General features: G+C 42.0%; 1 protein-coding gene across 1 annotated transcript; it reads right to left on the bottom strand.

Annotated features, from left to right (window-relative positions):
* Positions 1-358: 358 nt before the first annotated feature.
* RNF10 (ring finger protein 10) lies at positions 359-12,911 on the bottom strand (the record flags this gene model as incomplete). The annotated part of the gene is made up of 16 exons (XM_008949681.1): positions 359-1,128; positions 2,029-2,187; positions 2,344-2,404; positions 2,633-2,730; positions 3,495-3,629; positions 4,140-4,241; positions 4,575-4,692; positions 5,758-5,891; positions 6,155-6,413; positions 6,561-6,689; positions 7,127-7,287; positions 9,012-9,148; positions 9,228-9,412; positions 10,396-10,486; positions 11,513-11,712; positions 12,709-12,911. Coding segments are annotated over 16 exons (2,249 nt in total), but the record flags the coding sequence as incomplete, so codon positions are not given.
* Between the last annotated feature and the right edge of the window lie 946 nt (positions 12,912-13,857).

Below are 13,857 nucleotides of genomic sequence, written 5' to 3'. Positions count from 1 at the left end.
ATTAGCTCAAATCAAACCACAAGCAGTGCAGAATGTGAGCACCCAAAGAAAGAGCAGGGAGGGGTCCAGAAGAAGCACATTTGTAGACTGAGGTGCTTAGTGCAGATCAACTTACATCCCAAAACCAAGTAGATACTGGCCCTTAACCCAGCTTCTTGCTGGAGGATGAAAGCTATCTAAAGACTCCAGCTCTCAGTTGTTCTTCTCATTCAAGAGCAGCCAGTGTCAAAACATCATTCAGATGATAAGCCCTAGGGTGGAGTGTTTATTCTCAATGATCAGGTTACAAAGAATGTGTAGCCCATGGTTGACAAAAAAAAAAAAAATAGCAGCCTCACTCACCCACATTAAAAGAGTTGAACAACTGACAGAAGCCAGGAGGTTCCTTCTACCACTAGTGCCAGTATGCATTGTGACATACATGAATTTATCAAGAATCACTTCAAAACCAAGTAGCCAATTTCTGCTTTACACTCACCTCAGCTTTAAATCTTTCCAAACCAGGAGAACAGGAAGAATTCTTGCTCTTTAGAAAAGAACAAATATAGCAGCTAACACTCTAAATCCAGGAAGCTCTTTTGCCCATTTCTAGTGCAGCAGAAACCAGTTTCTCAGGAGAGCAGTTTGACAGCTTTACTGGAACAGCACTACTGTCAGTCTGCCCATGGACTTCTGCCCATGAATACTTCTAGGGAAATAAAGGCTCTCTGCCTCTTCACTTAAGTAATATTGCAGTATTCTGGCAGTACCACACAGCTGCTAAGACTTTCATACTGCTTATTAGGCCAAAAGAACCAGCTTGGCACAGACTAGAAGCCTTGGCTTGTTTGCCTCTGGGTTGTTTCAAAACTTTGCTTCAGTGTAAATTGATTAAGCAGGTGGAGTCAAAAGATCTTACTGAACACACACAGTCATGGTTTCCTTCTGAACCCCCTAGAAGCCCTGGAAACACAAGTTTAGACTGTTCAAATTTAAATACTTAAACTATAGCAGCAAAACAAAGCAAAATGAAAAGAAAACCAGGAGAGGAAACTTCTCTTGAATAGCAGAATCACTTTGTGTGAACAACAGAGGTGCTGAACAATAGCTTCTGCTTCTGTTTCTTTCTTTTCTTGCCTCCCTTTTCCTCTGTGAAGAATTAAAATGATACTGTCATTCTTCTCACGAAACACAAGCATCACACAGAAATGATAAACGTCTTCCCTAGCCTAAATGACTTCTACCAGTCTGTGACACTTCCTGTCAAGTCACTGAGCACTGGGTAGTTTGACAAAAAAATTACTGCAGACAAACTAAGGGAGACTCCATCACACCTAAAACACATCTCTAAACTTGCCTGACTTGATTCTAAAAGTGCTGTGCCACAGGAGATCCTAGGACAGCAGGCATGCAGCAGTCTGCCTTTCAGACAACTATTGCTTTCATCTATGTCCAAAAAGTGCTACAACCAGAGCTGGTACTCAAATTCCACCAAAACTTGCAAGCCCACCCATCCAGCTCTCTCCACCATTAAGGGCAGTCTCCAAACAGAACCCAAAGCTAAATATTAGACCTGAGCATTATAAATGAGTTTTATCAGCCAGCACCAGGCTTGGAGGTTTAAATTCATCTTGTTTCAGCCTCCCTAATTTGAAGTTTCAGCAAGCAGTTAACCGTGACATTTTGGTCAAATTTAAGTGGTTGTTCAGCAGCTCAGGTATTTTTAGTTTAAAACTGCATTAGACTTTGAGATAAACCTTAAATTAAGTTCCAGTAGAGACATGGCAAACATGACTGTCAACAGCCATCTTTGTCCTAACAGGAAGCTTTGCTACTTGGAGATCTCAGCTCCCACGGAGAGCTGCTTTACACCAACAGAAGCCTTAGTCAAGCTGTTCAGAAACCACAACGTGACAATTTTCAGAACTGTTCTGCAGCAAATTTTTGGTCTCCAAAATTGCTGCTCTCACCTCTCCCAGAGGAAGAAGGGGAACCACTCAGGTTTTTTTCAGTTCAGAAATTTTCCATACCTTCCCCCTGCCCTTTTACCTGACAAAGGATCAGCTGTGGACGGTTTGTCCAGTTTCAGGAGGGCTGCCTCAATCGCTTGGCTGAAGGAGTTCTGGAAGCTGGGCACAGGCATGCGGTCAGAGCTGTCACTTTCTCCATCACTATCCACTGGCACAGGGAGTGCCAGAGTGGGCTCCTCTGAAAGAAGGAAAGGGCTTTGAGAGGCAGAAGACTGCATCAGACTTTCACCATGCAAACACTCCTCCATGCTCCAGATGTTTCTTGTTAAGTTACAAGATGTCTTAGGTTTAGATGCATGCGAAAGACTAACGTAGTAATGTCAGATTTTCTTACCTCTTGCCTTTGGAGCAGGTTTGGGCCACGTTTCTGGTTTTGCCTTTCCAACTCTCAACATCTATCAAAGAAATTGTACAATATAATTATACCTCATGGACTAGAACAACCCTGCGTATCATCCAAGAGGCAGGAACATCTAGGAAACCCTTCAGGCACTCAAACCTTATGTTGTCTCTGTAAGATTTTTGCCACATTTTTTTTTGTGGGGGAAACAACTGTGTTCTCCGACTAATCCCCAACAAAGACCAGTCATTCAGGTTAAGATTTACCCTGTGACATGGCTTACCTGGGCAAAGGAAGGGAAAGGAGACTCTTCTTCTAAACTCCCACAGAGGAACGGGCTGACCTGGCTGGCAGCAGGTGACAGTGGAGTGGGCATACACTCTACAGAGAAAGCAGCAGATAGTTAAAGCCAGTTGCATTTGGCAAAGACACTCATGCTGCTTATCAGGATGAAACAAATAAAGTTTTATTATTTTCTGTAATTAACCATTTTTATCTCATCAGTTTCAGCCACTAGTCACACGGTGGGACCTCTCAAATTTCCTCAATCTTTTTATTTCAGGGACACTTAAGTTTTAGTTTTGTTGGGTTTCTTTGGAGATTTGTCTGCTTATTTTGGGGTGTTATGTGGGGTTTACTTTGTTCTGAGGATTTTTTTTTTTTCCTGAGAAAAATATTTAAGAATAGTTTCTATTTGATATTTTATGAACTTCAAGATAAACCATTTGGTAAAGCATCACTGAACAGCACCGTAACCGAGTGCTCATCACCTACATTTCATTTTAGTATAATACACTAGGGAAGGAGAGGGCAGAAAGAAAAATTGCCAGTAGTGTTTTCCTGGCATAAGCTTTTGTTTTCTTTTTGGGGAATTTTTTCCATTATTTTCTTCCACCTCAAAGATTTAAAGCATGGGGAAACTACAGTGGAGATCTCATATTGTCACTGAAGTAGAGGTAGTAAAAAGAAGACAAAGGACCAGAATGTTTCTTAGCCATGTCAGCCTTTTGCGTATGATCTCACACGCAGTCTAGGAAAGAAGCAGTCTTACATCAGTATTAAGAAAGTTTAGTGTGATGACCTGATCAGTAGATCCCAAAAGAATGACCATGAGTTAGATGTGATGTGTTTTTCCAGATGCTCACCTGTTTGAAACACAGGGCTTCTGCCAAGAGGAGACTGACAGAAGCTCTGATGATCAATGCTGGTACTTTCTCCGGGGCAAGAGGTAAAGGCAGGGAACTGCTGCAGATTCTCTAAAGCAATATGGACCTCTGGATCTAGAAAGAGGTTTTAAATTAAAGCACTACACATTGTGGGGGAGGACTGTCAATATGCAAGTTGTTTCAGGAGGCTAGGAGGTGCCAACTCAATTTTCTTTCCACCCTCTGTTTTACAGACCAGTAAAGCCCTGCTGCTGGATGGAAGCAGTTGGAAGCAGATCCTGGGCATTTTTTTTTTCTTTTTCACTTTTCACTCTGTATTGCAATTACTATAAAAACAGAAACTAAGAATCCTGAGAGCTGCATACACCATGGAGATAGCTGCGCCCTGAGATGCCCTCTGTCTCTCCCATAACGTGCAAGTCTGCAGCAATTGCATAACATCATTTAACATCCTGACTAAAACAACTTCTATTTTTCACTCTACAGATGTTCCTAATACTTGTAATCTTGTTCTAAGTACACACTACAAACTAAAGGCCTTAGAGTTCATCCTATAGCTGAAGAAATCAGCTCAGCAACTAAAGATGACTGGAAATCCACCACTACTGCTCCATCATGACTTACATTTGCCTTGTTTCTTGTTTTCTTCCATCTCAATTCTGCGCTCACGTCGTCGCTCATCACGAGCTTTCTTCTGCCGCAGACGCTTCCTCTTTTCAAGGTCATCTAGGAGCAACACACAGCATTGGACATCAAAAAAATATCACATTGATACTTGGGCAATGTTTTCTCCAGCTTTGAGAACAATGTATTCAGTTATAGCATATTAGGAATATAATATGCTTACAAACAACATACTCTCTTTCAAGCAGTCAGGCTTTTTTATTCTTTGTATTGTTGTTGTCTATAAAACAGTGAAATGGGGTTGTTCTGTCTAGCAGTCAGAGTTGGTGCAAGAGGAGTAAAGCTGCTGCCTATGTCCTTTTTTCTGCCATTAAGGGATAAGAACAACTTACCCTTCACCCTCATGATAGAGCCTTCTAGAAAGGTAGTACCAACCTGAAAACAACTCTAAAGTCTCCTTAGAGATGATGGGTGGCTTCAGAGCCAGTTCACAAATGCTGAACTCACAGGTGAGAGGCAAGTGACAGAGGTAGCGATGACGCTGTCTTATATCCTGATTCAAAAAAGAGCAGAAATATCATCACAAGAAGGTCCAGAGGCTACCACAGTGATGAACAGCTTGTGGAGACAGAACAGACACCAGTCATCAAATCAAATGGAAAATAGCAGCTGTGACCAATAATTATTTTACAAACTACAAACACATGCAGGATACTTTGAATCAGAACCAGATGCTCCAAGATCTCCACCAATTATATCTTAATCAGATCTGGATGCAGTCACTCCAGCTCGCTTACTGATTTTCTTGTTATTCCTCCCTTCTCACTCACATCACTAGAATAAATTTCTACAATACCAATCTTCTGATGCAATTATTTTTTACTGGAACAAATTTGCCTTTTACGCTTAATCTGGACCAATGACCACCACTTTGCTAGACTGAAGCAAGTCCAGGTTTGTGTTTTAACTCACAGAGACAAAAGTCTTCAAGACAATTCTTGGCTACTTCTGCATCCATTCTTACTTGAGCATATCCCTTCTTAAAAAATTCATAATTCTGTATAGTTCTTACTGCATGTGTCAATTCTTACAGTTGAATTTCTTTACTGCACATAAAGACAAGACCCATCCCCTCTTCCACATCTTCAGTGCCTTAAGCACTTTCAATATCCTCCAACACTGAAGTTTCTTTCCATCCTTGTTCTTTTCATAACATCTCACCTCTACCTTTGATGCTCATAAACAACTGTTAGCTCAAGACAGAGGCAGAACACTTCTCCAAGCTGGGAAAGATGATAATCTGTCTAGTTTAAGCTACTCTTTTATATGAGAAAATTATTTTTAAGACTGTTTTAACAGCAAACCAATCTTAAGCTTGCAATTCTCTTACTCCTAGAACCTCCTATCTTCTAAGGAAAAAAACACTAGACTGCATCCTACCTATCAAAAGCAATATGAGGTACTGCACCTTGCACAGATGCCCTTCACAGATTAGCATGGCTACCCATTTATAGTTGTTATTTCTTATTCCTGAAGAGAAACATGTCTCATCTGTCAGCTACAATCATCAATCTGCTAAAACAACAGCCCTTAATTAATAAGAAGATAAAATAACTACCTCTGTCATTGAGTAGCCAGTTGTCTCCACTACAGCTGCAGTTATTTTCTCTGGACTCTTCTCCAAGCTGCCATACTCACGGACGAGACATCGAACGTTCACAGGGTGCAGATACATACACTGCCCATCCTCCGCTGGGAGACGAGACATCAGCATTTGTTCCTTGCCCATTAGTTTTCAATACCCTTCTCCCCACCTCAGTACATTCTCCAGTAACAAAGTTAAAGCTCCCTTTTGGGTTTCTCTGGGACTTTCATTTCACATGGGTTAGCTGCATCTAACAAAGAGATGCAGCTAACCTGCATCTTTGTTAGATTGTTAAATCTGCCTCGAGAAGAATCCCAAAGGAGGCCCAAATATCTGCCCCCCTCCGATTCCAGCATTTCATTGCACTGACCTTGATAGAAATAGTAAAAAGGAGAATTGCCAAGATGTCCACTGTTAATTCTATCTTTAGGTTCTTGGTAGCTTGTTTCAGCTGGACTTGGTACTTCTGTAGTGTTTGTATCAGGTTCCCCTATGATGTCCACTTCAGGCACTTCCTCTTCATCTAGCACTGCCTCTTCTGCTTCCACAGGAGGTGAAAAGGAACTTGCCAGATCAGAGCAAGGCTCCACAAGCTCCTCATCAAATGCAGAGAGATATTCCACACCGCACTATCACAGTGGAGAATGCACAGTTAGTACCACATCACCTCCTTCCAGAGATAATCATCTCTACAAAAATCTTTAGCACCAGTTCACCAGTGTAAAGCAGCAGAATGAAGTATTAACAAGATCTGCCACAGCAGAGTTATCACCCACCTTCTTCTCTTGGGAAGCCACAGGCTCCACAGCCTTGGAGCTTTCTAGAACGAATTTTTCCACAGCTGCACTGATTCCAGCAATGTCACTGTTTTTGGCCTGGTCAGCAGAAAGTGCCGTTTCCCGCTCCTACAGGTCATCCAAAGACAACAAATTTCAATTTCCTATTAAGCCAGGAGACTATCACCATAGCTATTTTAAGCCTTGACCTATACTTCAGGTTTTCATAGATCCATAATTCATCTGTAACAAAGAGTGACCCTTAAAGAGAAGTCATCTCCTTCTCATTACTGGAAAGCACACTCACGGTAGGACACTTAAAGGGTTTGAAAAGGAATTCTACATGTTTGCTCATGTCTGCCCAACAGCAGTTATCCCAGAAATTACTGGGCCTGAAAGGGAAAAACCAGCTTCCTCTGAGAGCAGAACTCTGTCTTGCTAGTATGTACATCACGGAGGTCAGAATGATCATGCACAACCACTCACACAGCAGAACACAGATGCTCAGCACCCCCCATATTCTGAAAAATAAAAAATATACTAAAAGCCTCTGAAGAGGTTCTCACCTTCAGTTCCTGGATAGCTGCCTCAATAAAGCAAGCCTCTGGTGTATGTTTTTCTTCCTCATACTGTTTTAGTAATGCTGCTTTCTCCTCCAGAATCACCAGCTGCAAGACCTGCTCCCTGGATGCCAGAAGCAGCTTTGAATACTGGCTGTGCTGGTTATCTGAAGAGAAGAAGCAACAAATCATTGATATCCATGTGCAGAGACACCAGTCTGGACCACTGTTTCTTCTGAAGTTTTGTTACTGCTCAGTTTTGTGAGGGTGGTAGATCACTGGAACAGGTTGCCCAGAGAGGTGGTGGAGGCCTCATCCCTGGAGACATTCAAGGTCAGGCTTGATGAGGCTCTGAGCTGCTTGACCTACTTGGAGATGTCCCTGCGTATGGCAGGGGGGTTGGACCAGATGACCTCTGGAGGTCTCTTCCAACCCAAACATTCTATGATTCTATGATTAATCCACCCCAGGACAGAAAATACTTAGCAAGAGTTTGATACAGACTCCACATACTACCATTTTGCCATTGATGGTGCCACCAGGCTGGTGCCCCATACCTGCCCTGCCTCACACATCTCCCTACACAGCAGTTTATCTGTTACTTCACCACCCAGTCACTACCTGCCAAAAAAACCATTGTCTAAACTTCTATGCTGTGGAAGCATCACATTTGAGAAGCAGAAGCTTCAGGTGGTCTACCCCCAGCTTCCAAAAAAATGCAGCCTGCAGCTTCTTCCTCTTCTCAATAGATATTAAAAACTACTGTGACTGGAAAGTTCTGCAAAAGTAGCCTCTGTTTTGGGTCAAACTAGTTCATAAGCCCATGTGTATTAAAAATCCATACAAAACATTATGATGATACTTTTTACAAGAAGTGCCAACGGAAATAGTAAGCTAAAGAATTGAGAATTTAGCAAGATCGTATTCTTTGTTACTAGAAAGTTTATCTTACCTATAAGCTTTACAGCAACCATAGCATCACATATCACTACAGTCCCTATATTAACTGCTCCCCAAGAATCCAACCTTGTCTACAGAACACCAAGCTAATGATGAATTCCCTGGGCTTACAATGGTCTCAAATCCCCTGTTTGTTCTTTTGTTTGTTTTATCAAAGGATTTAAAGTCCTCTACTTTCAAATACTGAGAAACATCCAAGCACATACCCTGCATGCTGGATACCCATCATGTGTTAGAGGCTTGACTTTTACAGAGAGCTGAGATGCACACAGCATAAATGTGATGGCATAATGAAGTGAGCCAAGACAGCCCACAAGACAGTAATGTTAAGTAAAATTATTTCTTTAGTCACAAAATTTTTGTGATACTAACAGATAAGATGATGTGTTAGTCACATTACTTGACTAGAGAAAACTGGAGAAGTCAGGCAACAGATGTTTGGAATAGGTTTGCAGTAACTTTGATTATTTTCCCATATCATTCACAGATTTTACTTGATAAGTGAAGATGGTGAAAACCTTGTTGAAGATTACATCCTTGAAATAGTTTAGACACAGACAGTTATTTTTGCTAAGCTGTATAATAAGGAGCCAGGAGGGGGAAAAAAAAAAAAAAGCTAAGGACACTGAAGAGCCAACTAAACCAGCCAGAATCATAAAGCAACGATTGTGCAATGCAAAACACACATCAAACCACCCCAGTGGTTGAGGTGGCAGGAGTCTGCACTGACTTGAAGAGAAACAGCACACCAGCAAAAGCCTACAAACCAAAGTGTGGGTAGAAAGCTTATTATTAATACGTGGTCATTAAGGTTTTCAGCTGCTAAACGCCATGTTTTGTAGTCAAGCTTATTTTAGGATTTACCCTGGCTGTCAGCCTATCTGCACAAGTCCCAGTCAGGACTCACTGTCCAATGTCAGTCAGGTCTCACCTCCGATGTAAACAGGCTGCACCACATTCATCCACTGAGATTTGGGCAGTGCCACAAGAACACCTTTCTCTCTTCTCATAAGTTGCATTGTGATGGTATCACCAATTGCATATTGACGTGTTTCCATAGCCACAACACTGCAATGTAAGGAGGAGCTCAGTAGGGTAAACATAACACCTCAAAAGGGTACATCTTTTAATAAATATCAAGTCTCACCTCTTGAGATCCTTCTTGTGAACAGAGCCATAACAAATGGGACATTTACTCCAGGTCTTTTCACTCAAGGAGAGATAATGAAGGATACATGCCCAACAGAAGATATGCCCACAGCGGGTGATCTTTGCTGCAGTTGGTGGGTACAGACATATGGGGCAAGAGGGCACTTCATGGCTACAAATTCGCTGAAATGGCACATGAGAAGAACAGCACAAGTTTTAGACTCAGGAATCAGTTCCTGTGCTACAGAATAAGCCACCTGTAAGATCTACACTAATATCTTCCAGCTTTTTAGCACCTGCTTATTTACCTAGAAATGAAGTACACTGAACTAAGTAACACCTTCAGACTGCACATGGAATAGCCTCCAACGCCACCCATCTGGTATTTCTACTCTAATGATATTAAAAAGAGAGACTCTTCTCATGTTTCCCCTTCACCTCTTAGCAGCATCTTCAGCATTTGAATTCAGACCCTGAGAAGACAGCAGAAGAACTCTGGTGCAGGAGCAAAGCCCTGCAGCCCTGTGTAACTGTGAGACTGAACTTACTGACTAGTCAGACACTCTGGTAGCCTGGGCACGTTGCAGAGTCAGAGCTGCCAAGCAAGCACCTAGGCTTTTCAGCTCTCTGGTGGCATGAGGGACAGTGAGCCTACCTCCTCTCCAGCTACACCAAACACCAAGACTAGTCTTGGCAGACTAGTTTCTGCTTGAGGCAATCCAAAGTTCTGACCACAATTCTGAAGAGATTTTCCATTTTGTTGCTAGGCAAGACGGGCCACCTATGCACAGAATAATTCTTCAAAATTCTACACTCTAGTCCTCTTCCATGGACTCATGCCCAAGTTTTCTGTTAATATCTTGATCACAAGGACTCTGTCTACAGAATGTCAGATACTATTTTTGATGAGCTCCCATCTGCAAAAGCAAGAAGAAGCTGCTAATTTTCCTAATAGATTTTAGCACTTCTCTTTTCCTGTCATGAAAGTATTTCATAATATATTCCATGACAGATCTTTCCCAGTATTGTGGGAGTGACAGAAGAGGACTCAACCCAAAAACAGCTGAGTTTTATGTAACATCACAGAGATAAAGAGGCAGTTAGACAGGTTGAGCTTCTGAAGAGGAAGAGGGGAAAAAAAAAAAATCTAGCCCATCACAACTGACCACTTGCTCCACAAAGTCCCAGTTGACCAAGGTATCTGGATCAGCAAAGTGGACTGTGTAGTCCTGTTCTTCAGAGACAACAAACTGGCAGCTGGGGAAAGGCAAAGAGACAGATGATCCACTCAGTTGTTTCTAAAAATTCTTTTGAGAACTATCCTATAGGATTCTCTGAGCTTCTTCTTTGTCCAGCAGAAAACTGCTGGATGCAATCAGTAAATTCCACCAACAAAACCCAAAAGAGTTCAATTCACAATGAGATTTCCAGAACACAGGAGTGTCTAATCTCAGTTAGACACAGTATCACATACTAACTACAGAATGAGTCAGGCAGAGTGGTTTTCCAGAAACATGTAAAAAAGCCAGCTCTATAAGAGATCTATTAAAAAACAGAGAATCCGCAAGTGGAAAAAATCCGCTCACAAAACCTAGAACTACTGGGGTTCCTGCAAACAGCCTTCACCACAATAAGCTACAAAACAACAGCGAATAAAGAGAAGCATCAATGTTGAAAATAATTTTTATTATCTTTAGAATTATCATATACACTAAGTCCTGAACACCCTTCAAATTCCATTGAAAGAAACCATCATTTCCACACAAAAGCAATTCTGCTTCTGGACTACTACACTGATCACCATTTGGATTTTACTACATGCCTAGGGGCCTGTGAAAAAATCAGCAGTTTAAGAACTAAGACCCATATGAGCAATTGCTTCTGTTACTTAAAAATTCAGATTAGCTTTGATCCAGCAACTGCTATCCCTGGCATCTCAACACATTTTTTTGAAACAAGACCATCTTCTGTAAGGGAACTACATAGGTCTTCACAAATAGTGTCTTATATTCCAGAAGAGACGCTAGAAAATTAGAGCAGAAGACTAAATGGTTTGCATCTACAGGACTCACTCCATTAAATACCTTGTAAATAGGTAAAGATGACAACTCAATATATTTGCATCCCCCTCAAATATAGTCATTACCACTAAAAACACTACGAAGATGTAAATTCACCCTGGAAAAGTCAATACAAGTAGTCACGGTCAATTCCCTGGCTGATCATCCCTTACAGCTCAGTGTCTCTGTAAAAGTCTAAGAGCCCTGACAGTCTTCCACTCACTTGGCCTGTAGGAAGAGCTCCTTGTTGAAAGGTTTATGTCCCCACTTGTTCCTTTTCCCCCAGTTGCCATGTCCACTGCCATCAAAATGGCCTCCTTGGCCACGGGGTTCAAAAGTGAAGTTCAGTAAGTGGTTCAGATTAATCTTCTTGGGACCAGAGAATTGGGCAGGGCTGAACTCTGCCCGCCGAGCCTCTGCTACCTAAGAGACAACAGCATCTGTTAGAACTTGCTAGAATTGATCACAAAAGCATCAGTACAAGTCAATACCCAGGCCCCGCCAGTGGTTACGTACAGAACACACAGCACCCACTCACTCACCTTCTCCCATTCCAGCTCTGCAAATCAAGTAGTGCAGTGTTAGAAGCACGTGAGAACCTGAAAGTTAGAACTGAGTGGTCTTACCCCACACTGATCAGGAGGAGAGCATAAAAACAACCCAGAGAAGGACAAGTAAAAGCTGGCAAACCCGAATAGTCGAGGTTAATAACAGAAGAAAGTTGTTTAAATCCTGACAATATTCTCTTAAACAGTCAGAAACACAATACTGATTACTATCTGCAGAGCTTGTACTTGGTTTGGTTAGTTTTCATACAATGAAGCAAAGAATGAGAATTCAACAGAGACAGCAGGTGAGTTTTTACAGAGTCAGGAATTTAGATGAACAGAGTTGCTCATCCACTAAAACTGAAGAATCAGAGTGTCAATGAAAACCGATGAACAGTCTACAGTATTTAGACCCACATCAGCATAAAAGCCTCAGTCTGGTTTTACTCCATCTTGATGTCACCAAGGCTAATGCAAACACTTTCCCAAAACCACTATCAGATGTAAATTTGTACAATGCAGTGGTTAGACACAACCACCTCACACTTAAAAGTTAGAAATGTTATCACTAGGTATGTTCATGCAGGACCTCTGTTTCATGAGATAAGTACACAGCCTGCCTAGGTACCCGTTCCTCAGGTGGCATTTTTTATTTTAAGTCTCTCAGAGCAGAGAGCACTCCTCTTCTGTTGTTGCCAAGTTTGTTCTGCTCACTCTCACTCTGGCATCTCAATGATGTTAGCACCTTTTATCGCCCTTTCCCTTCCCAGCCCAGGAGCTGAGCACAGGAGACCTATCTAGGCAGGTCAGAGCGATCCTCTCCTCCCAAAAGAGCAGGCAGGCCTCGGGGGCACGGCATTACAATTCTCACCTCATCTCGTCTCCCACCATTACAAGAGCTAAAAAGTTTGCCACTTCCGCCACTACCTCCCCTTTGAGGGGGCATCTTGTTAAAAGCTTTGCTTTTCTGTGAATTGGAGCGACGGGACTGACTGGAAAAGTTCTCATTTTTGGAATATGAAGTTTCTCTTTTACGATTATAACGCTGTTTGGATCCACTCGCGTTCTTTCCATCTGAAAGAAAACAAAAAGAAACAACCCAGAGTGAGACGGGCAGCCTCAGCCTTGCCTATGTGCACTGCACCTCAGTTAGCTCTGTCTCAGAGAGTGCTCACCTCAGCCATGGCCTTGGGCCCTCATTTAAAAGCTGCTGTTTTCAGGACATCAAATCCCACCCCCAGCAACCAAACCCATTCCATTCCGCTCACTACCCGAAGAACTGGTGGAGAGCATAAAATAAGGATATATATTTGCTGTTATATTTTATTAGATTTGGAACTGCCCTCACCAGACGTTAGCCTGATACACTAAGAGACAATTACCAACACCACATCTTCATGCCCTGTTACAAAAACTGACAACACCTTCTTCATTTTTCCATTACGTTTTCTGAAAATACACAATTTATCATATATTGTTCCCTTACAGAAATCTACTGCTGCCTGCACTGGATTCAAGGTTTTCCCACTTTGCAAGACCCCATTCCCTGCTTTCATTCAGTTCTCCCGCTATGCTTAAAAGACCTCAACAGATCTAATTCTGTTCTAAAGCAGTGTTTTCTTTCACAAGACAAACAAATGCTTATTGATCTTGGAGCATGAAGCCAATGCTTTGGCCTTGCAGGGCACATACCTAATATCTAAGTACTAAGTCCACCGACCTATGCAGCAAAAACTGTCTGCCCAAAATCACACCGAGCCTGAAACTGGACACAGTGGTGAAAGCACAAAGCAAAATATTATGGAATAAAGCATTATTTATCTGCTTAGAAGCAGAAAAATCCGTCAGGCGAGAGAGAGAGAGGTTTCCAGTGTTTAAACAGAAGCTTCATTAGACTGTTAGAACAGAAAGTTAATACTATGAAGGCATCTGTAATAGTCTTAACACAGGATCAGAGTTGCCCCAAGGACACGACAGACTGCTTACCTGTCACTTAACCCAGCATTGCCCCAGCTGCCCT

This window comes from Merops nubicus, unplaced genomic scaffold (assembly GCF_000691845.1).
Source record: "Merops nubicus isolate BGI_N331 unplaced genomic scaffold, ASM69184v1 Scaffold41801, whole genome shotgun sequence".
Classification (NCBI taxonomy): domain Eukaryota; kingdom Metazoa; phylum Chordata; class Aves; order Coraciiformes; family Meropidae; genus Merops; species Merops nubicus.
The sequence above is the reverse complement of the archived record's forward strand: the minus strand, read 5'-3'. Positions and strand labels throughout refer to the sequence as shown.